Raw genomic sequence first — 23,972 nt, forward strand, 5'->3', positions numbered from 1 at the left:
CTGCATGAGCTTGCGCATTTCGCGCATGGGCGGCATTTCGTGGGGTTTTACAAGTTGAATGCGGCATTATTAAGCGAACTAGTCAAAGACGTCGAGTCTGGGGAGCTGCGTCGGCGTGTGGACTGGCGCGACGTACCAATATCTATTGCGAGAATGGAAGAGATCGTATACACGATGGCTGGAGATCTGAAGAAGACCTTTGCGGAGATGATTGGCGTTGGGAGCAAAGATCGGTACAGATATAGAGTGTGAGAGCCGTATATGGAAGCATCACCCTCAAGATAGACTTGACTAGAGCAGAAAGACACGGCTTGTATTGTTCGAACGGTTAGACACCAGCGTTTGGGTGTGGTTTAAGGATTCAGCTACGACTTGCTGAACCAGATGATAGCTCAATCAGTCGGTTTCACAGAGAGTACGTCCTCGAGGCGGATATCATCATCAGCCTTGAGTCGCTTGATCGTGACAACCGATGACTCAACAACCCTATAGCTGATGTGCGTGTGGACTGTCGTCGGCGTCCAACCCAGCATCTGCCATCCTAGTAGCTTCCAGACTGTTCCATCGAACCAGTCCTTGACAAGAGCGTTCTCACTGATGCCCATCCTATATGTTTGCCCATCTTTGAAGCTGGCGAACTTCAACGACCTCACCCACGATTCTCTTGGATCCGTTTTCTCCCGTCCGCTTGTACTTAGAGGTGTAAAGCCGGTGTGAATGACATGTTGTTTCCCTGGATGTAGTGTAACGTATTGGCTTCTCGTCGCCCATGAAAAGCTCTCGCTAGAGAAATAGCAGATATTCAAGGTGCTACGTGGCACGAGTTGGCCAGTCTCGACATCGGTGAACGTGAGCCCGCCATCATGGAGAATCTTGCCGTCGAAGAGGCTCGTGTCACGTTTGTACAATGTAATCGGTTTGTCGTGACGAAGCGTGAGACTGAGGCGGATGCTCAGATCTGTATGTCCGTCGATATCGAAAACGTCGGGCGAAGAAGTGATGGCGACGTCGATAGCGGGTGAACTAGTCATTCTGACTGACAAAAGTGTAGTATCTGATCTGGAAAAGCAAAGGGGTGAGAGCACTAGCTATACACTGGGTGATGCAAAGACAAATGCAAAGCTGCTGCCTTGACGCGTCGCGCCCTGCATGCGCCATCGTCAATCTTACAGGACTTTGGTCTGCGTCGCTACTCATTCTCCCAGACATTCATCTGGGATCATTGCGGGCTCTGCGATCGCATTATTTTCAAGGATGTGAATCTTGATAGCCACCTCGGCAAGTTGAGCAGACGCGGCCAAACGGGATATCCGGTGGATGATGTCATCGACCACGCTAACCATATTTGACGCTAGCGTGCACACGAGCCATCAGCATATACCGTCACGTACGAGCTGCGCCCACTACACCACCTTACTCTATTCATACGGAATTGCGCGACTCGTTTGAAAAGAGGGATCTGAAGAGGTATGGACCTGATACGGCAAGGAACGATACGCATCCTGGCTGCTGCAAAAACTACAATGCTCGCACCATCCACACCAAGGGGAACGCCACGACCAAGTGAAGGTGAAAGGGTCTGATGGGAGCAAGACCCCGGAACAAGAGGCAGCATCAAGAGCTATCATGGCCGCAACAATGAGTCTCATGAACGCCCGCTCACAATGGAGAAGTCCAGTATTAATGTGCAGAGAAAGCCATATTTGGCTATCAGATGGCTCTCTGACGTCTGGAACTATGGCAGGTCACCTCGACTTGTCCCGTCTTAACCGCTTCTCAGCACAATCCTATTGTTCTGCGAAGTGAACGCGCTCAAAATGGGTCGTTTTTGCGTCTTCACTACGACTCACAATAGGAATTACCAGTCTTCACCACCCGATTGGGACAAGACGGCAGAAATTCGTGCAGCTCACCTCGAGACAATAGCAGCTTAATGAGAGACAGTCGCAGCCGTCGATAGCAGTCCTCATACTTAAACTGCCCTTCTCCTTGGCAGAGTCTATCGTCAGACCACCCAGCTTCTTCTATCTTCTCATCACGACTTTCTCAGTATACAGCACGTTACCATACATTCTACAGCACTCAGCTTCTTACTACCATCGTTCAATCTTTACGATACCCATTACTCTTTACGATAACTTTCCATCATCATGTCTTCCTCTACTCTGCCCTCGGTCGAGCTGGTCTCACCCGGCATGCTTGAAGCTGCCACCATCTTGGCTGGACTTCGTCACGCTCGTCCCAGCGATCCCTTTACGACTCCCACAAGGTCACCTTCCGTCATCCTCCCTTCGGTTGAGCAGGCCTCACCGATCGATGTACACATGGGAGCTGCTCGTGCTGGACACACCTTCGGCCCTCGCTCCACCGGCGCTCCTTCTCCGTCTGCTTCTTACAGCTCTGGCAAGCCTCGTCTGCTCAAGCTCAAGATCAGGCGCCCCAAGAACACCACCGCGGTCGACTCCACTCCCATTCCCGTGAGCCACGCTGCCGGCCTCCCCAACGCAGAATCTGGTCGCTCAGGTCTCAAGCTCAAACTGCGTTGCATCCAATCCGCCCTTCATCCTTCTTCACCCACCCCCATTGCTGGCGCTGGCCATAAGCGCAAGATCGATCAACTCGTCACTCACTCTGAGGGCGACAACGACTCCGAGGCCGACACCATGCCCCCCAAGCGGCGCATGAAGCAGACCGCCCAACCTCCTCTGCCCATATCCGCGCCCACCATGAAGCGCAACAAGCGCATTCTGGACCCGAAGCGGGCTGACCACGCTGCACTCATCGCCACCTCTGCCAAGGCCGGCAACGAGTACTACGACTCGGACGTGGGCGATGTCGCTGACGACGTCAAAGACACCACCAAGCCAGAACTGTTCCGAAACGTCACTTGGGGCGCATACGCCACCGACTACGCCGACGCCGACAACTTCAAGGCCAATCCTGAGTTCACTCAGTTTGTCCCCGGTCGGTTCGAGCTTCTCGCCGACGGCACCGCGTTCGACCAGAAGCACAAGCTGGTCATCAAGCTCCTCGACAAGAACGGCAAGAAGCGCATCTTCGCCAACCCGCCACCGCGCAACTGGGCTTCGCAGGAGGCCATCACGGCGCTGAACAAGCGCACTGTTCAGCAGATCCGGCGCAACACCAGCGTCCGGTTCCGTGAGGTTGTGCAGGCCTACGTAGCGGAGGAGCGCAAGTGGATCCTCGCCAACCTCACCGCCGGCAAGCCCACCAAGGGGTGGAAGGCCTTCGTTGAGGCGTTCAACCAGACCTTCGGCGGCAAGGTTCTCGCGGGTACGGCCGGCGCTCGGCCTTTGAGGAGTCACTCAAGTCTCACCAAGGAGGTGGAGAGATTTGGAGCTGACTTCTACATGAAGGGTCGGGTGCCGGTGACGGCCAAGAAGGTGGTCAAGAAGGAGTGAGTGGTTGTGGCGGCGGTTGTGGTGTTCGGTTTGTGGGTGCTGGTGGTGAGTTGGGCGCTGGTCGTCCGTAAGTCTCACCTTGATGATCATTAGCTAGTTGTGAGCTGGGGCTGGTCCCTTGTAAGTCTCAACAATTCATGTATACACTCTTTGAGCACTCCCATGTTGACTTTGTGATGATCAATGTTGACTGAAAGAATGATTTGTGTGCCTCCAGACTATGTATGCCAAATATACTTGGTAAATTGCAACTCGTATATCGTCTTCCCGATGCTATGACCCGTTCCACTCTAATCATTCGTGCGTATGAATACTCTCCAGCCTTCACCCTTCGCACCCTAAAGCTGAGTCAGAACTCCATTGCATCCGTCGCCATGGTATCCACCCCCATTGATGCAAGCACCGCCGCAACATCGTCGACTGCCTGCTCGATCTTCTGCTGCTCCTGCTGCACCATCTCCACACACCGCATGACCTGAGATCGCGCAGTATGCGCATCAGCAGGTCGCGCTCCTTCCGTACCCGCGAAATGATCTACAACATCAAATAGCTGGTGGCCATAGCTATCGTCTGCGCTCGCGGAATAGCGTGAGGAGTTCGCACCATTCTTCTCGTCCTCAAATTCCGGAAGGTTGTATTTTTCTAGCACTGTCTTCGTCATGACTGCGATCTCGTTGTGGAGGAAGATCGCGTCTGAGTTGGAGCTGAGCATGCGAAACAGTGCTGGTGAAGAGCCGGACCCGCTGATGTTGCATCGAAAGACTCGGGTGATGATGTTCCCGTAGAACAGGAAGTCATTGAGACCAATGATATCCTTGAGTCTTTGGAGGATGCTGTTGGTGTAACAGGACGTGTGTGTGTTCATTGTGTCGACCATTGTTCCAGTTAGAGTCGACTTCGTGTGTTATCGGAGCGGTTGGCGGTGAGTTGTAATGTATTGTTGAAAGCTTCCGGTGGCGGGTGAAGTGGTAGAAAGCTGGGGTGTTTATAAGAGGCCTACAGGCCTTGACCTTGAGAGTGAAATTGGTCGAGTGGAGTAAGAGTCAGATCATAGATCGTTCTCGATACATATATGCGGTAAATAGGGGGCTGATTCACATAACGAAGGTAGGGCCACAATGATCCAACTGGTGGATCGAAAGAGCGCCTCAATGGTCGCCACTTCCGCGGAGCAATTGCGGCGGTCTTAAAGCAGTGTATCGCAAGCTTCATTTAATTGCAAGGCGAGGAGTGTGTTGGGTAGGGTTTTTGGGCTTGAGTGGAGGCAGTGGAGGTGTCCATGGTTCTGCTTGGGTGTCTTGGTCTCAGGTCGGGTGTGAGGATCAAGATCAGCACCTGACTGATCAGCTAGGTAGCAAGAGATGTAAATGCAATATATATACAAGTGTAGAAGCAATTTGAGAAGCAAAAGAGAAAGTAATTCGCCAGGCCAATAAATACTTGCACTTACCTTGTGGTAAGTTGACTATTACTTGTTTGTCATTATTGTCTGACCACATGAGCAAAGCGTCAAATTTAGTTTCAATGATTGTGCACGTAGTTATGCCAAAGCTTGTCATACAACAGGACTACGCTGCCAAGTGAGTCTGGGATGGAGTGACATCTAATGCAAGCTGAGCCAAACTGCGCGCGAGACCCTTCAGCCATGATACCTGCTGAACAGGCGCTATAGTTGCAGCATATACAGGTTCGGGCGTGACGGGTAGATCAAGAGGTGACTGCAAAGACAACACAGCCAGGAGAGCAGCAAGATCGAGAACACCAATTTGACCGGCAGCAGGCACATCTTTCCCGATACTACCAAAGCGGAGACAAGAAGCCTCGAAAGCTCGTCGGGCCTGCTCGCGCTGCTGCACAGCCACACCCTGCTCTTCCAGCACTTTCTTGGTCTGCGCATCTTTCGCCAGCTCAGCTGCCTTCTGCGCCTTGTCCAAGCGCCTGTAGATGAAGTCAATTACCACGCATCGCGCAACGAAGACATCCCCTCTCGTCATCAACGAGAATCTCTGCGTGCAATACTCGTGAAATCTCTGTATCGAGGGATGCAAGAAATTCGTACCTTCCAGTACCGACGGTAGGTTTGGTTCGTCCTCGTCGTACATCTCGGAGAGCAAAGCTTCGTGCCACATCTGGATGTGTGGACGAGCGCGCAGAAAGGAGATAAGGTGGGCTTTGGCTATATGGGCCGAGTCAGACTTGCTTAGTATGTGCGAGATAAAGGTCAGATAGTAGAACCACTCCACTGCCGAAGTGTACGACTGAATCGTGGAAAAGATCGCTGGGATGGTGTACCAGCTTGGGCGAATAAGTTTCGGCTGCTGAGCGGTTGCCATTTCGGTGAAACCGCGCGACGTCGAGCTAATCATTTGGACACGCTTCGCTTAGTCTTCATTGGGTTGTGTTAGCTGAGAGAAGCTCGTGGAATCGCGCATACTCATGGAATGACCTCGATTGACGGCGTTGTGAAGGGTGATGTCGAGAAACAGTGTCTGTTTGCTGGTGGTCGATAGCGCAAGCGATGAATAAGTCACACCATTAGACGGGACTGTATCCGGAGGTGATGCGAGTATGAAGTGCGAAGCGCTCATGACCACTGGGACTCCAGGTACCGATGTTGCTAGTTCCAGAACAGATGGTCAAGTGCTCTACGACCCAAAAAAGTGTGCAGGGTACTCAATGAAAGACGCAAACCACCTTACACTTGACGGTGCGAGAGCAATCTCTCCACTACCCCACCATACATTGGAGCACTATGGCCCCCACGGAGAACAAAGACCGCTATCAACTCTTACCACTTGTTCCTGCAGCCATCTTTGCTCTCCACTACGCCTACAACAGTAACCATGTCTACACAGGAGGTCCCGGTGGACACCCCCTTCCCCGACATGAACATCGACAAGCAACATGGCCCTGTGCACATTCACAGTGCGACCGCTACAATCACCAGGATCGCTAAGAGCCCACCGTCCGAGGGTTTCACCACGAAGGTCATCAGGGTCGTGATGTCATGCACCGGCAACATTGACACCGACACCATTCTCATCGAGAACTCCGATATCCTTCGCATGTTTGTTGAGAAGGAGGGAAAAATAGTCATCAGTTTCACGCAGCTTCCCATGATGATACCGATCTGGAAGTTGGAACCTGCTGGCCCAATGCCGGACAACATGGGTGAAGAGGACACCGATGAGGACCTCCAGATGATAAGGAATGCTTGGAAAACCTGTCGACTTGTATGGGGGCGCCATGCGGGACTTGAAGAGCTGAACAGGCGAGCAGCTGTGACTATGCGTGCGATGCAGAAGCAGGACGAGCTTGCTGCTCAAGCTGATAATGGTAAGCAATTACGTTCTTTACTATTTGGTGGTTTGCGCATCGCCCCTGAAGTCAGTCCCCTCGTAATAGCAATCACTGACCTCTCATAAGCTGAACGTCTTAGACGTCTAGCAACAACGCCAAAGAACCCGATTTCTGGACGTCAACGAGCAGTATACGTACCGCCGCCATCGACGACGCCAACGACTCTACAACCATCGACGACCCCACAGGGCACCCCACCGAGGCATCAGTTCGTACTCCCTGGCGCACCAGCTTCCAAGGATTCCCGTCGCGTTCCAAACCAGGCATTTCTGTCCGCCCCGACAACGATGACACGTCCTATGCGTATCGGTGGTCATACACTACTACAGCCAGAGGACGTCGAAGGGCATTGGAGCGATGCAGAGGAAGAGGTTGCGGGCCAGACTGCTGGCGACTCTACATCGACCGGAACACGCAAGCCCGGGTCTGAAGACCTTGCAGCCTTGGTCCGGCGTCGCCAGGCCGAGATCGAGGCTGCTCAGGCCACGGAGGCGGGCCCATCGGATTTCTTGGGCTCATCCCGTTTGGAGGATGATAATGAAGGAGATGGAGATCCTGAGCTCTTTGGTCTCTCGGGTATAGATGACGAGGGAGGTATAGAGGGACAAGTCGAGAACCGGTCGGAAGAAGAGCCTGAAGATGACAGCGAAGACTTTGAAGATACCAGCGAAGAAGCCGACAACGACAAAGAAGACGGGAACTTCGGGGAGTCTCTCCCTGTGAAGGGCAAGCGCTCGCAAGGTACACTGAAGAAGGTCTCACAACCGTCTCAGAAGCAGCTTGGAAAGCGACCTGCCAAGCCCACTCCAGTTGAAGCCAATACCCAGCCCCCCAAGTCAAAGCTTCGAAAGACTGGGGTTCCGATCTGGCCGACGACTATCATCACGACCGGTACCGCCGGACCGAGTCTACGACAGGTTATGGAAGAAATGGGCCAGATCTTAACGACAGACGCTGACCGTCAGGAGTATATGCATCTCGTTTGGACACGCCGCCGAGCTGCCGAGGAAGAAAAGGACGCTACCGCCGAACAAGCAGTGCTTGCTGACCTAGAGACCTTTGTGCGTAATCACGGCATCGTGGACTTGCACAACCGGTGGGCTCGATGGATGGAGTCTGGCGTCAAGACCGCCATGCCCATGTACAAACCGGCAGGAACTGGTGTGATGGATGCGGAGGAGCGGAAAACGATGTTCGAGAGGAAGAAAAGGGTGCGTCGGGGCTAGGAAGGTTTGATGGGTTCGAGACGGAATGAGACGGTTCGGCGCGGGTTCATGGTGTTGAGACTTGATAGGGAGTCAAGAAAGCTTTGCGTATGATCCTAGCTGTTAGCTGGAGAGCAGAATGTCTTCGCTCAACAGGATAAATAAAAGTGGTGCGAATCCTCCATGTGCTGAGCATCGCGCGCCAGGAGGACTTCGTATAATCGCATGAACAGATGTTGGGCGTGTACTATTCACTGGTATTCATGTGCAATAACGAGTGTTGACGATAATGGGTTTGAAATTTTCGTGTTGGAAAGATGGCAGCGATAGTCCTCGTCGAACGTCGTGAAGTTTGGTAGTTCAGGGTCCAAGCACGCGTGTCGCGCACGCGACATCGGCGCTAGGTTTCGTGATGATGACGTCATCACTCTTCACAACACCACTGCGACCACGACCGCGCATCTTCAGTTACCTTCGGGGATATAATTCCAAGCCCGCCCATCTGACAACTACATTGAGATCTCAGGATGCTCGCCATAAGCAAGTGTCGTTGCCTCCTTCCCAGCGAAGCGTGGACTTCGAAGACTCCTGACAGCGACGAAGACCGCTTACAATGCTCACGACATCTTGCGATGCATGAGACGAATTCGATCTTGCAACGGCCTGTGTCGGCTGTGCAGAGATTTTCCCGCACGCAAATTCACTATATCAATATCGAGCCGCTATGACCGATTGGTCCTGGAAATCGTCGACATTGCTCGTCATCTTATCTGAACCCCCAGTCTTTCAGTACGCACTCGTGTACTGATCATAACCTCTCTGCCTCTCGTAAACTTAATAAATTCCGAAATTGAGACGCTCAGGTCGGAAGTCACGGTGCGTGAAGGCTCGTCGCAAAGGAAACCAACGGTAGAGCACCCCGCCGATCACTTTCTCCACCAGCCGCCATCAATCCCATCTCTTCGACTAGGAAGCCTCGCACTCCTGCATCGGAATTTGCTATTACCGATAGGAAATTCAATAATATGGGAAGTGAGAGCAGCGTACCGGCAGCTAGGTCTTGTGACAAAGAACCGAAGCAAGCAGCTAAGAAGCATGAGCCCGGCAACAGTGAAACAAATTTGCCTGATACAAACTTCAGCGAACCCACATCAAAGCGACACAAGACTATCAAGGCCAAGACTGTCACACAATCTCCCACTGAGCGCGTACCGAATTCCGTGAACAGTCGTGCGCCACAAGGTCAAGGCACTCAACAAACTGTCGATCACCTCCGGGATAAACACTTTCAGCCCCAAATGCGTGAGAAGGGAGGACGCAATGCAAAGAAGGACAGTGCTTCCGAGACTCCAACAAGACGTTCGCATCGGAAGAAGGCTGGTCGACCGGAAGCTGGACCCACTACTCCTCTGGTAAAGAGTGTAAACAAATACGGCTTTGAGGTATGGGTCCCGGCTACCGGATCGAACAGCCTTACGGCGAGTCACAGTACGAAAGAGGAGAGCGCAGAACCTCTCTCTCTTCAAGAAGACGACATCTCCGATGATGTTTCGGTCGAACACACGCCCGATACCGAGGAAGCAGATCCGGACAAAGAGATTACCGGAGACGCAAGATCTGAAGAGCACGCCGTTGACGATAGGAAGCGTGATATGGTTAATGGTGTTACTAGGAATGGAGTGAAAGAAAACATGGTGGCAGTGGAGGACGTTGTCGACACCAACTTCATCCTTGAACGCCTGAAGACGTACAATAGGAAAAGTCCCACCGACCAGGATCCAGCTGCGCAAGATGCTAGTGATCGGAACAATCACACAGTACCAGATCAAGACGTTCAGATGATGGATGTTGATGACGCTCAAGCTAGTGTCACCGCTTCTGGCTTTGCTCGTGGCGATACAAACCTCCAAGTCAACCACTATGCTTCGCCAGGCTTGTTACCAGAGGAGGACGTTGCCGCTGCTGAGATCGATAACCCACTGGCAAATAACCTCGGTGTCGGAAGGACGACACCCGGCCCCCTGTATTGGCGTGCAACCGACAAACGAACGGAAACTGGCGTCCACTTCTTCAACATGCCTTTCGAGGACATGCGTGAGATGACGCGACTTCAAGCTCTTGAGCGAGCGCGTCCGCAGTCATCCGATGAACTTCGTGCTCTGCTGGTCTCCGCGATCGCCAGTAACGAATCCAGTCCCGAAGAGTACGCCCTCGCTGAAGCTAGGGTCAAGCTCCAAGCATGTCGCAATGCGTTGTATGGCGTTCGACTAAGGGAGCGCATGGCTACAATGCGCATGGCAGCCGCTCGCGCGACGCAACAGCCACGCGATAGTGTTTCACAGCTTGAGATCATCACCGAAGAGGCACGGAAGGAGCTTCTTGCTGCTCAAGATGCGTTTGATGAGGACTTTCGGAGTGTTGCTGTCGCCAAACAAGCCCTCAAGAATGTCACAGGTAAGGCCGTGCCGGATTTTCAGGACCCAGAGACGGAAGCGGATGCTTTGAGAAGGGAGAAGATGGTTAATGAGATCAATGGGGCTATTACAGAGTATGAAGCGCAGGTGAAAGCGCAGTGCGGTACTAGTTGAGGCGCACTTTTGGTAAGATGTTTGGCAAAAGAAGTTTGATGACAGGGTCTGTGTGGTAATAATTAGTGGAGGCATATGGCAGAGACGTGTGATGCACGGTATCTGGGAAGAGATGAGAGATCATGATACAGTAGTTGACTAATGCAAAGGTGCTTCCTGTGTTTTCATCAAAGTGCTCGCGCAATGACGGTATCGCTAGTTTGACTTCTTTAATGCTGCCTGGATGTATGTGGGTAAATCACTTATTGAGTCCATCCGTTGCAGGGGTTGGATTCATGGTTGGTACTGTGTATAGTCATTTCAGTGTTTTCTCTCGTTTTGGAGGTTGCGAGTGAGAGCGCAAGCGAAAGTGAGACAAAACAAAACAACTCTGCGCGCAAACGCCCACAAGGCGACCATCAATAACATCACATCTCAACGAATTTTCTAGTAAACCCCGAAACATCAATATACCAGGACCAGTATGCGCAAAGAAGGCACCAAAATGCAAAGCGACACACCAAACCCCCAGCAATTCTTCACACCCGCGCCTACCCCACCGCTCAACACCACCGCGCCTGAGACAAACGCGATGCAGACTCCCAAGACATACAGACGGAAGAGGCCACCCACGACGTCGAGCAGTCTTACCGTCTTTGAACCTCGGCTCTTCGCTGTCATGCCCGAAACCGCAGCCAGCGAGCTCATCAACACTATGCGCTTGATTCTCACCAGAGGCGGCCAGAAGAAGCACTTGCTGGCACTGTGGACGCAGAGAATCAAAGATATTCTCCAGAGGCTGGACAACCGCGAGGCAATCAGGGTGTATAATGAGTTCGCGACTGCGCATGATCATCGAGAAGAGAGGTTGTCGTACAAGCTGCCTTTGGTCGAAGAATTGGCAGAGGAGGAAGAAGAGGCAGAGAAGGTTGGTCAAGCGCTCGAAAATGTTGGATCCCATAGCGCGCCTGAGAAGATGATGGGGGAGAATGCTGCTGCCGACGATGCACTGCAGAAGAAAGCCACATTTGAGGTCGCGCAAGACTCAGATGTCCACATGGAAGACTTACCTCTAGCAAGAAACCTCCAACCTGTCACGATCGAACATGCCAACCCAAAGACAGCACTTTCGCCTCCACCCTCATCGCCGATACCACCACCTGCTCCAATCACTTCTGCAGGTGTCGCATGCGAAAGGCATACCCCCGGTACCTGCACAGTTGTACGAATCCATGGTTTCGAAGCTTTTCCCATGACAAAGGTCCAAGAAATCCAAGCCGACTATTACCCAAACGCTATCATCGTTGCTATGTGCGTACATCGCGACAACAACAACAACCAGGTCACCCAAGTAGCAGCAAGTATGGATAACGGGCCAGTCGAATTCCTCCTCATCAACGACCCAGGAATCATCACGTTCCTCGGTTTCCGCCAGCCACAAATCGATCCCATCTGCCTCCAACCCAATCCTCGCCTGAATGAGACATACCAGATCTTTATGCACCCAGGTCTAGCATCGCGGGATCCGAAGGCTTGGCGAGTTGGCGAATTGGTATCGGCGCGCCATGCGTATCTATACTGGCTAGATAGCAGACAGACCGCAGACCCGAAAGCTCCACCTACTATAGCAGAAGCCAGGATCCTGGCTCCAAAGATAGGTCGCCGGGCTAAGAATGTCTGGGAAGAAATTGAGAGATGTTGGAATCTGGAACAGGGAAGTAGTGGGAAGCGTTACCGAGAGAACAGGATGGAGTATCTCGGCGAGGACCCAAAGTATCCTGAAGGAGAGGAGAGGAGAGCCCCGAGGAGTATGTGGGTATAGGTGGAAGAGCTGTGCTTGTATCTTTGATTCAGTCAGGTTGCAATAAAGCTCCAGAAGGCACTCCAACTGCTTGACATTCCAGGTATGTCCTGAGTTATGCGTATTCGCTAAGGCCACCTCAATGCGGTGAGCGTGATGGTCGACTGTTTGTCGCGCGCACATCGACATCACTCTCTTGTAGTAATACATATTTCGAACACATCGATACTTAATGAATCCACGAGTGTACAGTGGCAAATCTGGTTCCCGGTGTTAAGGTCCATAAAAAACAGGTGCGACTTACTCTGCCATGGGTCATTAATGGGTGCATTGAACCCTAACATCACACTATATTGTCGTGTAATTCAGCTAAATTGCTCGAATCTCGATCGATAAGGTTATCCGGACACACTATTGATGTTTTTGTGCGTGGCAGTCGATGCTAAGAGTCTGTGTCAGGAGGGATGGGTTCCGTTGGGAAGCTTGAGCTATGACGCAGATTGATTACTAAGCACGAATCCGGCCTCAAACCGCGACTGCAAACTTCAGTATCAAACGACGGCCAACAAACATCAACGATTGCCCGATGTCACGATTCTGCGAACTCTGACGAGCCTTTCTGAAGTTACCTTTGGCTACGAATACAGTTACTACCCGTCCTCTCCTTCCATGGTACCGCGACCATGCCTACCTGCCTGACGCGAAGACGACGCGTCCCTCCGCGCACCAACGAACTAACGCAAGCTTGACACCACTCCTTGCTCCACCTACAAACCTCATACACCGCCGCGCATGATAGCTGTTGCTACACCGAGTACGCATGGATCCATACCAATACTTCCAGGGCTACCCACCGATGGCTCGAAGGTTATCTGGTAGCGCTATGGCCTACAGATCTTCTGCATCACCACCAACCTGGTCATCCGCTGCAGGCACTGCAGCTTCAGGAGCGCCAATTGCTGGAGCTGTTTCGTCTTGGGCGGTAGTCTCCAGGGCTCCCGTTGGCGGTAACGCAGGTGCGGGCATGCCGCCTGGAAAGGAGCCTTTGATGTAGGATTCGTGGAATAGATCCCCTTCATCGTCCGATTCCGCGTCCGAGCTCGAGCCCGAGCCCGAGTCATCTTCATCAGGCTCTTCTTCAGGATCTGCCCACGGCCGTTGTGGTTCCTCGATGATTGGCACCGCCATCGACCGGACCTCATGGACACCTCTTAGATGCGCATCAGGAGCCAGGATCTTGCCTATCTTTCTTTGGTTGGATATTTCCGGAACTTCCACGGGCTCTGCAGATTTTGATGCCTCCGGCTCCATCTCACCCTTGCCCCCGTCTTCTCTGCACAGACGAAGGTCTTCGAACGTCATGGGTTCATACGGCACTCGTATTCCAATCCTAGGCCATATGGGCCGCGCTGGGTCCTCATCCTTGGGTGTACTCTGGAACATCAGTCCGTAGTGGTCGTATAGCCTAGAGCTGTATACAGGCATGCCGAGTGCCGGCACATATCCATCCGGACCCCCTTCGGTCACGTCTTTGGGTGCATCTATCCCCTGGATGGGCCACTTTACAGGTTCTTCAGGGCGCGTCGGTCGCTCTGAGTATGGTATCCAACACTCGTTCAAAGAGTGGGGCCAGAATGCTCGGCATCTATTGGGATTCAGAAGACATATTCTCCTGCGAGATCTTGGCTCTAGAGCGACAGCTCGCGTATCCGTCTCGGGGAAGCCCATGGGTATGGTCGCATCTGAAATTTCCTCTAACACTGGAGATTGAGGGGGCGAGTTGACAGGTGAGGCATGCTGTAGCTTTCGGTATGTGTGTCGTTCGCGGCGACCGGTCGTTTCCTCCGCCCACTCGGTGGTGACGAACTTGCGTTCGCCCAATCTGAATGGTTTTGAATCTCTCCAGAACTCCCGGGCGGGGTATGCGTAATTGATTGTCATATGGCCATCTTTCCGGCTTTCTCCTACTGGCTCTCCGAGTGCGGTCTCGTCGTTATTCGTAGGCTGATCCCCGGAAGCCTGTGGTGCGTCAACTTGGCTGTCACGATCACTTCCGCTGTCAAGATCATCTGCTTCTATCCATACTTCCGGGTCATCCCTGACGGCGCTGGTCTCAGGATACCAGCCAGATTTCACCGGCCCAAGGCAATCATACGAGGTCAGCCAGTCCCAAGAGCTCTCACGTGCAGCGATGAACAGGCCTTGCTTCGTCCGAATATGATCCCACCTGTCTTGGACGATACTCCTACCGTCAACCGTTGCTTCTCGGACATTCGAAGTATTAGGTCTGCTGTTCTTGTAGGTCTTGATCTCGTCTCGGCGTCTTGCATCATGAGAACTGTATACGAGATCCTTCGTCTTGCGATCGATCTTTTTCTCCGTTTTCACCCGCTCGGCCTCGACCGCCGCCTCATCCAGCTGAAAGTGATGCGGCTCGATCTCGTCCGAATCATCACTGTCAGTGTCGTCTTCCTCTGGGCGACGCAAGCCAATAAGTTGACGCCTGTATCTTGGTGTCCATAAGTGGAGCTCGCCCGGCCCTACAAGAGGCAGAGTGGTCTTTTGCCTCGTCTTTTTCGGGATCTGATTCCCGAGATGGTTTTCCAAGCCTTGTTTGTAATTTCGGCCACCAATGTCTCTTGAGTCATATAGTTCCATTAACGAATGCAGCCAGTCATAATGGCCATTATCGGTGCCTGAGGCCTCAAGCTTATATTGAAGCCTACGACGCAACCGTTTTGCTTCAGCTTCTTTCCTCTTATCAGGGTCCAAGTATATCAGTCTTCTTCGCCGCCTAGAGGCATCCTGGTAGAAGAGCCAGTCTTCGACCATCTGTTGAGCGCGCGTCATCCCTTCATGGTCTCTCTGACGTTTTGCTTTGTCAAACCTCTTGTCATCTCTGTATTTTTTAGCCTGCCTGTAGTTATCCCTTGCTATTAGCATCTCTTTCTTCGCTGCTTTCGTATCCGGATCCCTTCCACTCCGCCCATTATTTTCGAGCTCATCTCGATAAGCTTGATTCTTCGCTGTATAGTCCGCTTCGATCTCCTCAAAGTTGTAGTCAGCAGCATGGTCCTTCTCAATGTCTTCATCCTTCTTCTGGTCTTTCTGCCAGAGCTCCAGCTCTTTTGTTATCTTATCCCATGTGTCGCGCAGAGTGTTTACTCGAGAGCCTCTGTTTGCCCCTGGCTCCGTGGTGACAAGTATCAGTTCTGGAATATGCTTATTCTTGGCGCCTACATCCTCAGACCTATTACGAGCTGTGTTGTTCTCTCTTCCCTTTCCCTTCCTCGAATTGCCATCTTTGCCGTTCTTCTGGTGTTTCTCGTTTGTCATCTTGTCGCGATAAGTTTGAGTTTAATGCAGCAAACGTGGAGTGGCTTGTTTCAGGACTGAATTCAATTATGCTAAACCGTAGGGAATTGAACGCTGTCGTTGCAGCAAGTTCAGGGTAAATATCATGCTAACATACCGGCCGAGCAGCTGCTACAAACAAAGAGCTATCTACCATTTCCGGCGAGCAATCCAATCTACCATGGAACAAAGACATGCTCGCTAGGTACAGACGTCCGGAACGAGCACATGCCGGCCCGGCATCTTTCAAACAAAGAGATCATTTCCCCTCTCTAAACGCACTCGTCGTCACTTCCGCCTAGAGACTTCGCCAAATTGACCATTCGAGGCCCCTACTACACATCAGCCCAGCGTTTCCGCTTGGGCTTGACCACTTTTTTCGGAGCCGGTTTTCCCGCCATGAGTGCATCCTGCCTTTCCCACTCTTTCTTCTGCACTTTGTAGAGCACCAACTGTGCGGAATCCAGAGTGTCGGGATTCATCTGCTTCGCCCAATAGAGCAGAGGGATATGCATATAACCGTCGACCCTGTGTGTACCCTTGAAGCCAATAACGAGGTTAGGATCACGGCTAGAGCCTAGATTGCCACTCTTCTCTGCGACTATAGTCCGCGCCGCTACCTCATCGTATGGCGATACCGAGTCGTCATCATAGTCAATCCACTCTTCCTCAGGTAGCATCGGCCCTGTATGACCAGGCGTGTCTTCGGTGTTCTCTGCCGATGCAGCGTCGGATGCAGTATCCCCTTCGGACAATCGCTCGTTTTCATCGGATATGTCCTCGGCAGCGGCGTCTTCACTCACGACTGGCGCTTTTGCCATCTTCCTGGTGGTACGTTGCGGATGGTGTCGGGACGGGAGCTTCTCGGGTGCGTTGGTGGGAGGAACGGTGCCGGATACATCGCCCAGCGCTTCAACGACCGCATCGTCCGGGTCGTTCTTGCTGCCTTCCATGGATTCTGCGAGCTCACGAGGAGATGCCACGCCATGCTGTAGCCTCGAACCTGGGTTCTTAAGGGTGCGCCGGGTGTTTGCTGTGCGCGTGTCTCCAGCAGCTTGTCTCGGACGCTTACGAGCACCAAGACCCTGAGCATTGTCGTTAGCAAGAGCCGTGATCTTGTCGCACTCGGTCTCACTTACTTGTGTCGCAGTCTGCATGCCGCCAGTCGCCACTCCATCCGTAGTCGACAACTTCAACTTCAACTTCACGATCAACGATGTCTTCGGTCGGTCGGTACGTGCCCGCTTGGTGTCAGATGGACTCACTGTGGCAGGACGCTTGCGCTTGCCCCCGCCGTCGACGGGACTAGACACCGCCTCCGCTGTCGGATCGACCAATGGTACTGCCTCCGCCGCATCCTCATCTCCCGTCATACGCACATCTCCGTCTTGATCTCGATCCGCTGCTTCGCCGTCGATCGGGGTAGCTTCATCTTCTTGAGCGCTGGCCTTGGTCTTCGCAGGCCTCACCGTGGTCGTCTCCTTCTTCTGTTCTAATTCAGACCTTGCTGCTGCGTTCGCGCTACGCTTCTTCTCTCGCTCTGTCTTCTGTTCCTCTTCCTTCAGCTTCTTATTTAGCTTCGCGATCTCCTTCTGCCTATTAACCTCTTCTTTCAACTTAGCCTTCTGTGCGGCGGTCACTTTGCCCTTGATATCAGTGTCGCTCAGAGACAGCGGATAGTTTCTGTTATCAAAGTCCAGAAAGATCCCCACAAGTGCCTCCTTCGATACAGCGTTGAAATTTGTAAGTGTGCTGTCGGCTTTCTTGAGCGTCGGTCGAAGGGCTGGCTTATTGCCCGAACTGACGTTCACCGGCCAATTCTCGTAGTCGTCCGCCATCTTGTGCAGTATACGCGCTGCCGGCTGTCTTTCTGTAGGCGCTGTCTTGGTGCGGTGGGGTCGTGCGGTCGGAGCGAGATGGGCTGCGGAGGTGTGCGCCAAGGATCGTGACTGGGGTCGCGTCGTATGCGGAACGGCACGCGAGTCGCGCCAATGATACGCTTACGATGGAAGTTGCCGAGCCTGTATCCCAGGGTGAGTGACCATGCTGCGAGCAAACCCTGGAGGTGAAGCGTCCCTCACGTGCGACGTCCCGCTCTGACCCTACACAGCGCAACCCTAACCGGATTGGGGGTACGTCATCAATCAACGTTCGACAACAGTGTGAGCCACGAAAGCTTCTGCTCTGTATAAGCTTCCAAACGAGCAGCAGCGTCGCGGAACACTGCGGCAGTCAGATACAACAGGACTTGAGTTTTACTCGGCTCTTGGCGTAGTCCATGTCTCGAACTGATTGCTCAGACTTTGAAAATTGCGATGTCTCTTACCTAGGTATTTAATAAGAAGTACCTTTTGCGTATATAGTAGTTATGTATTTTAGAAGTTATAAGTAGCTTATCTTACTCTGCGTTATTGCAGTACTATAGATAGAATAAGAAGGAACTAGAATATTAAGTCGCACACCGCAGTAAGTTAACGGTCGAGGAATATATAAGTTGCTTTCGCGACTCACACCAAACTGATTGCTCAAAGCAAAGCGCGCGCTATGAAGAAGCACAACGTGCTGAAATTGTGAGAACTATACTAAGTTTGGTCTATCCTAGCAGACTGCGAGATCGAGCGCGAGAAGAGCATCGCATGCATCTCCATGCCATGCACCGGCTGTCACCCCAGTCCAAGCTTGCACCTACACGCCCACGCTCCTTCTTGTCGTCCTTTTCGCCAAATATCGAAGAGATAAGCGAAGGGTTCTACTTCTTGCTCTTACGTTTTGGCTGCGTCTTCTTCTTTTTCTTAGATTTAGATGTCTTCTTAGCTTTCCCCTTCCCGGTTGACACGGGAGAGTTCTCTTCGGATACGTCAGTATCTACTTGTTCGCCATTCTTATTCTGCTCATCGAGTTCTTTTTTATATTCAGTCGACCAACCTTCACCCAGTTCAGTAATCCTTTTCTCAAGACGATTTGCGACACTCCGATCCTTCAGGATATAGTGATGAATAGTACCAGGTTGTTTCGGGTTGTCGTCATAATCATTAGCACGCTTGTGGAGCTCCGTAACATACTGAGCACTCTGAGCTTGCTCTCGATACTTCAAAGCTGTACGGACTTGTGGGCGATTGTATTGCGTGTAGTCATGTTTTTTCGCTTTCTTTCTTGGCGATTGAGGTCGAGGTTCGGACCCAGTTGGCGGCCCACCAGCAGGATTGGCTGGTGCTCCTGGATCATTGGTGTCTTTCTTTTCCCCCTTTTCACTATTGCCATCATCATCACTACCGCCATCATCATCATCACCACCACCGCCACCACGGGGACAACCTGCCAAACCACTGCACTCGCGGTAACTGACTGCAAACAAGTCGTTCTCGTCGTCACTAGAGTCGCTGTCATCATCTAGCATCTCCTCCTCTACCAGTTCGTCGTAAAGCCCATCCGGTGCTTCTCGCTCGTGCAAGGTCTTCCAGTCGTCCCAAGTCTCGCCCGCTGAGATGAACAGGCCACTCTCCAGTCGCGTCCTGCTGAGATCTTTGACTGTTGATAATGCGTCATTAACATGACTATCTATCGGTAGTCCTTCTGAGAGCCCCGTCTCGCGTGCCCGTCGTTCGGAATGAGATTCACTCATCTTTGGATCTTTGTTCTGATCTTCTACCTCCTTTCTTTTCTTCTCGATGGCGTCGGTGTCGAGGAATAAGTTGTAAGGTTCCATCGGCACCCCTCCTAACTGCTCTCCTAGTCCCACCGGGAACCTTTCCGCTCTTGGAGTACGCATACGTAGCTGATCGGGCGGCATGCTCTGCCAATGTAGATTCTGGAGCATACCTACTCCGTTATTTTCGAAGTCCTTCAGGTAGCTCCTTAATTTTCTGTCGTACGTTTTGTCATCCGTCAGTCTTGCAGGAGCATGGCCTTTCGCAAAAGCTAGTTTCGCTCTGTCCTTGACGGCGGCATCGATGTCTTCGCGATATTGCTTCCTGTACTCTGGTGTTTGATAGTAGAGATAGTCTTCATACGATATGGTGGCCTTTAAGCGTGTCTGTTGATTCTCTCGTGAGCCCGAGTCTTCTGCCGCCTTTCTTATTTTCTGAAGTTCGTTTTGAAGAGACTTTTGCTTGTCGTTAATTTTCTGTTGTATCTCATTGGTTGGTACTGCTGAGCTTCCTGCCGCAGCGGGCCTGTTGATTGGAGACGAGGGTGGTTGGACGGTGTCGTCGTTGCGGGCTGTGGTCTTTAACTTGGATCGGCTTCGTAACCCTGGCCGTCTCTCATTGGGTGGACTTTGCGAGTTATCATCGGCATCATTGGCATCATTGCCACGGCCTTTCGGTGGCATCACTGAAGCTGACTGTCGGCTTGCACGAGAAGATCTTTTTGTGGCAAAGGAGGTGATGTTCGCAATCAATTTTGTATGAAGACGCAATCCATTGCTGATACAGCCGCCGAACATAAGAACGGTTTCCTAATTCTTTGTCCCGAAATGTGGAACTCAGAGACAAAGAGAAAGTCAGTACATCCAAAGAAGTGCATGGCTTTTCGTCGCGCCCTATATACCTCTCGCAAGACAAAGAAATCCCAAGCCTCAACGTTCGAGGACATCTTCTCGATGTCCTGTTCATGACAAGTGATGTGGTGATGCTCCTCCGTCAATCTACATCTCCACTACGCGTCCTTCCTTCCTGGCCTCATCAACGAGCCTCTCCCTTAACTCCCGCATGCCTAGCTGATCAGTCGGCACTGGCTCAACCCCTTCCTGCATCTGGCCATGCATCGGGACCAGAACCGTCTTATGCATGACGCGAAAGGTCTCGGCGAGTTCAGGGTCGGAGTAGCCACCAAGCCGCCGTGCATTGTGCAACTTTTGCTCCTCCTCTTTTTCCTCGAGGCGTTTGTCCTCCGCGACCTGTTCGGCAGTCCTCCTCTTTCGGGCTGGAATAGCCGCAGCAGTAGTAGTAGTAGTGTTCTTTTTGCCGTTGCCGCGCCCACCCGCTTGGCTTCTAGTGCCATGTCGCCTTGGAGCTGGCACTTGCACCTCTTCAACCTCAGCCTCGAGCCTCTTGTCGTCTTCTTCGCGCTTGTGGGTCAATGCATCGTCCGTACTATTGCCTTTGTCTTCCCCAAACTCCCTCAGCGACAGTGCAGCCATGCCCCTGTCTGCTTCGAGGTACGTCTTGGCGGCAAGTGACTGACCGTTTCGAGGCTTGCGTAGACGCGTTCGCGCCTGAGCCGGTGTTCGAGTTGATGTGCTGCCCTCGATAGCAGTTTGTGGGAGGGAATCGCCGCCATCTGATTCGCTTCGGTCCTTCGTTGCGACGTCGGGGTCCTCTGGAGGATCGTTGGCATTGTTCCGGGGCTTCTTGGATGCTGTGACTTTGGTCGGCACAGCCTTGCGCTTCTTCGACTCCGCTGGCTCCGTTTCGGCCTTCTTCTGCGTTGGAACAACCCTCTTAGGGATGGCGGGTTTAGTGGCCTTGTCCGAGCGCGGTAGCAGAGCCGCTATAAGCGGGACGTTTTGTAAATCCCAGTCTGTCAGTAGGTCGACTAGATTACCCTTCTTTATTCCTTCTTGATGGAGGTTGTGCATGCCAGCTGCGAGAGCCATTGGCCGCAAGTGGTCGTTGATCGCGTATTTGGCGTAATCAATTGGCTCGAGGTCTTTAGCATCCGCTTTCGCTGTCGACGGGTCGTGCTGATCCAGGATCTGAATGGCGCGTTCAACGTCGTCTGGTAGGATCTTTGGAGGTACCACCATTTTGTGCCGCTGAAGGACGACGTGGGCTCTCAGCGCAGAGGTCTGCTCAGTCGTCGCCCAAGGGGGGTGGTTCTTGCTGCTGGCTGGGGCCATGGCGTCTGTGAAGTTTTGTTCAGCGCATGCAACGGGTGTCTTTGGATGCGGATACGGCGCTCGGAGGTGCGTACAAGCGAAGTGTGAGCGCACAGCGTAGGGGGCGCTGTGCAGCGTAGGGGGCGCTGTGCAGCGGTCGTGTTCGGAGGCGTCGAGAAGATGTCGAGATTGAGATCAAGCGTAAGCAGCGGCATTAATCAGTGCCAAGCTGATGGGTGACCTCTACGCCGGTCTCGTCAACGGTTAGCTCCGATACATCTCCAGAACCGTGCGGTAGTTCGGCGTGCTGACATAAACAAGGAAGGGGTGTCCACCACGTCCTACTCGCATAGAGCATGACCTACCAGAGCATTCGTTCACCATCGTCCCAGCCGCGGCCCTCCCGCATCACTCGACTTCACAGTCATTGCAACTCGGACTGCCCATTACTCCGACCGCAAATCACACCACCAGCGCAACTGCTCCACCCCAACCACAATCGCAACCTACACCATGAGCCAGACACCAACCACAAATCTTGACGTGGATCCGCCGTCGTCTCCACCCCATACCGGGATTCGCGCCTCTGCGGGAGACCTTCAAAAGGAGATCACTGAGCCGGAAGGATACAGCGCGACCGGTAGCTTCGTTGACGCTTTTAGCCACACCGATAATACCACTAGGAGTCCTACACGCTCATCGCATACGGCTAACATCGGCCGCAATCGTCCACTCCCGCGCTCTACACGCCGCCTCTCCGATATCCAAGACCTCGACGCCACAGAAACCGCTGGGCAAGAGAAGATGGGGCCGATTCAGATGGACGACCACCATGATACAGTGGACGAAGAGGAAGACCTGGCGGAATTGGAGACACTGATATTACCGCAGGAGATGCAGTCGTCCCCTGGGCAGCTCAAGGCGTCTCCCACTTCAGAATGGCAACCCATCGACAAGTCTTCGTGGGACCCTGCCGGGTTTCCGACCAAGTCTGGATGGCGGTCTATCAACGACCCAGCGTTCGGCGAGAACCTCAGCCAGGAGATACCCATAGATAAGCCCTCGTGGGATACCACCGGTTTCCAGACAGACTCGGGATGGCGGCCCATCAACGATCCAGACTTCGACGAAGACTTTCTCGAAGAGACGCCCACAGACGAGCCATCAACGGCGCACGCAGGCGACATACCCGACGAAGGCGATGAAGACTCGGTGGCTGATTTCCCATCTGATCCTGCTGACGATGCGAAACCTTTGAGAGAGCCGGAGGATACTGATGATGTACTGGACGAGAAGTACTTCAGGCACAACGGCTACCTGAACTACATCAACAACGTCGAAGACGGGGATGAATCTGACTCTGCGACGGAGAACAAGAAGACAGGTGTTCAAACCAAACTCAAGACAACGAAGAAGAAGGAACTCAAAGTTGTCTTCGGCTCCTCGCCTGACAAGCCCGCGGGACCTGGAAAGTCTTTGCCATCGCCAAAGAAGTCTACCAAGACATCCGCCCAACCGCCGGCCACGGGAGACAAGTTGACGAAAGACACCGGTCGCGATAACCTCAAGGTCGACGCTAAAGCTGAGCGAAGCTCCAGCCCTGCTTCCTCTTCAGATGAAGCTAGCGGATGGGAGGTGGTAGACGGCAACATCGACGCCCCGCGGACGGGCAACAAGTCGGTCCACAAGCTCACGATCAAGCTCCATAACAACGTGACCGGTGAGTCCAAGACCGTCACGTACACCGACGTCGAGCAAGATGACATCGACTGGAAGTCCAAGCCCCAGATCGTCGCGATAACACAATGGCGCACCGACGTTTTCAAGCAACATGGAATCGGCACCAAGAAGGCTGCCTACCCGTACACACCACTGGAGGACGCCTGGATGACGCTCTTCCACAGGAAGCTGCGCGCGACCATCGATGCGGGCCACGTCATCAAGCTCCCAGGTCCCGTCTCCGTGATGGAGGCGTTCAACGCCTTTTTCGAGGGCAAGGTACTCAAAGACGCGAACGGTGCTGATGCACCTTCCAGACCACAGCGCGACGTGTCATCCATCCGGGGAAAGCTCGATGGCAGGGTTAGCAAGGTTGCCACAGAGAGGAAGAACATGAGAGGACTTCTAGAAGGGAAGACAGGCGGTGTTTTGTTTGTTCCGAACGTGACAGAGGACGAGCTGAGGCAGTTTCAGGTGGATGAGTCGGTTGCGGTTGACGACCCGACTGAGGTTGGTAAGAATGCGGCTTTGGATGCTGAGGGGAAGAAGAGCAGGCGACCGTCACCGAAGAGGAAGCGGGATGAGAACGACGCGGGGGATACGATGGCGAAGAAGACGAAGCGAATAAGTTGAGGTAATCAGGATTAGTATCGGATACGGAGATGTCTAAGCCGGTACCTTTGTCCCCAGTACGCATGTCAGCGTTGATCTTGCACGTCGAAGAAG

The 23,972-nt window shown here is 52.9% G+C and overlaps 12 protein-coding genes across 12 annotated transcripts; 5 read left to right on the forward strand and 7 right to left on the reverse strand.

Annotated features, from left to right (window-relative positions):
• Positions 1–392: 392 nt before the first annotated feature.
• On the reverse strand, positions 393–1,031 carry J4E79_007247 (uncharacterized protein; the record flags this gene model as incomplete). The annotated part of the gene is made up of 2 exons (XM_049356114.1): positions 393–733; positions 815–1,031. The coding sequence occupies 2 exons, from the start codon at positions 1,029–1,031 to the stop codon at positions 393–395; spliced, it is 558 nt and encodes a 185-aa protein (XP_049209568.1).
• Positions 1,032–2,150: 1,119 nt separating this feature from the next.
• Positions 2,151–3,422, forward strand: J4E79_007248 (uncharacterized protein; the record flags this gene model as incomplete). Its single annotated transcript, XM_049356115.1, is given in 2 exon segments — positions 2,151–2,383; positions 2,399–3,422. 2 exon segments carry the CDS (start codon positions 2,151–2,153, stop codon positions 3,420–3,422), a joined length of 1,257 nt encoding a protein of 418 aa, XP_049209569.1.
• A 349-nt stretch (positions 3,423–3,771) lies between these two features.
• Positions 3,772–4,299, reverse strand: J4E79_007249 (uncharacterized protein; the record flags this gene model as incomplete). The annotated part of the gene is made up of 1 exon (XM_049356116.1): positions 3,772–4,299. One exon carries the CDS (start codon positions 4,297–4,299, stop codon positions 3,772–3,774), a length of 528 nt encoding a protein of 175 aa, XP_049209570.1.
• A 691-nt stretch (positions 4,300–4,990) lies between these two features.
• On the reverse strand, positions 4,991–5,524 carry J4E79_007250 (uncharacterized protein; the record flags this gene model as incomplete). Its single annotated transcript, XM_049356117.1, has 2 exons — positions 4,991–5,360; positions 5,496–5,524. 2 exons carry the CDS (start codon positions 5,522–5,524, stop codon positions 4,991–4,993), a joined length of 399 nt encoding a protein of 132 aa, XP_049209571.1.
• Positions 5,525–6,265: 741 nt separating this feature from the next.
• On the forward strand, positions 6,266–8,008 carry J4E79_007251 (uncharacterized protein; the record flags this gene model as incomplete). Its single annotated transcript, XM_049356118.1, has 2 exons — positions 6,266–6,758; positions 7,116–8,008. The coding sequence occupies 2 exons, from the start codon at positions 6,266–6,268 to the stop codon at positions 8,006–8,008; spliced, it is 1,386 nt and encodes a 461-aa protein (XP_049209572.1).
• Positions 8,009–9,012: 1,004 nt separating this feature from the next.
• Positions 9,013–10,575, forward strand: J4E79_007252 (uncharacterized protein; the record flags this gene model as incomplete). The annotated part of the gene is made up of 1 exon (XM_049356119.1): positions 9,013–10,575. One exon carries the CDS (start codon positions 9,013–9,015, stop codon positions 10,573–10,575), a length of 1,563 nt encoding a protein of 520 aa, XP_049209573.1.
• Positions 10,576–11,038: 463 nt separating this feature from the next.
• J4E79_007253 (uncharacterized protein) lies at positions 11,039–12,376 on the forward strand (the record flags this gene model as incomplete). The annotated part of the gene is made up of 1 exon (XM_049356120.1): positions 11,039–12,376. One exon carries the CDS (start codon positions 11,039–11,041, stop codon positions 12,374–12,376), a length of 1,338 nt encoding a protein of 445 aa, XP_049209574.1.
• Positions 12,377–13,243: 867 nt separating this feature from the next.
• Positions 13,244–15,691, reverse strand: J4E79_007254 (uncharacterized protein; the record flags this gene model as incomplete). The annotated part of the gene is made up of 1 exon (XM_049356121.1): positions 13,244–15,691. One exon carries the CDS (start codon positions 15,689–15,691, stop codon positions 13,244–13,246), a length of 2,448 nt encoding a protein of 815 aa, XP_049209575.1.
• Positions 15,692–16,044: 353 nt separating this feature from the next.
• J4E79_007255 (uncharacterized protein) lies at positions 16,045–17,547 on the reverse strand (the record flags this gene model as incomplete). The annotated part of the gene is made up of 2 exons (XM_049356122.1): positions 16,045–16,794; positions 16,849–17,547. The coding sequence occupies 2 exons, from the start codon at positions 17,545–17,547 to the stop codon at positions 16,045–16,047; spliced, it is 1,449 nt and encodes a 482-aa protein (XP_049209576.1).
• A 911-nt stretch (positions 17,548–18,458) lies between these two features.
• J4E79_007256 (uncharacterized protein) lies at positions 18,459–20,039 on the reverse strand (the record flags this gene model as incomplete). Its single annotated transcript, XM_049356123.1, has 1 exon — positions 18,459–20,039. One exon carries the CDS (start codon positions 20,037–20,039, stop codon positions 18,459–18,461), a length of 1,581 nt encoding a protein of 526 aa, XP_049209577.1.
• A 315-nt stretch (positions 20,040–20,354) lies between these two features.
• On the reverse strand, positions 20,355–21,548 carry J4E79_007257 (uncharacterized protein; the record flags this gene model as incomplete). Its single annotated transcript, XM_049356124.1, has 2 exons — positions 20,355–21,229; positions 21,254–21,548. 2 exons carry the CDS (start codon positions 21,546–21,548, stop codon positions 20,355–20,357), a joined length of 1,170 nt encoding a protein of 389 aa, XP_049209578.1.
• A 492-nt stretch (positions 21,549–22,040) lies between these two features.
• J4E79_007258 (uncharacterized protein) lies at positions 22,041–23,879 on the forward strand (the record flags this gene model as incomplete). The annotated part of the gene is made up of 2 exons (XM_049356125.1): positions 22,041–23,247; positions 23,479–23,879. 2 exons carry the CDS (start codon positions 22,041–22,043, stop codon positions 23,877–23,879), a joined length of 1,608 nt encoding a protein of 535 aa, XP_049209579.1.
• Positions 23,880–23,972: the final 93 nt, after the last annotated feature.

This window comes from Alternaria viburni (assembly GCF_023758015.1).
Source record: "Alternaria viburni strain BMP 2772 chromosome Unknown scaffold_15, whole genome shotgun sequence".
NCBI classification, from domain to species: domain Eukaryota; kingdom Fungi; phylum Ascomycota; class Dothideomycetes; order Pleosporales; family Pleosporaceae; genus Alternaria; species Alternaria viburni.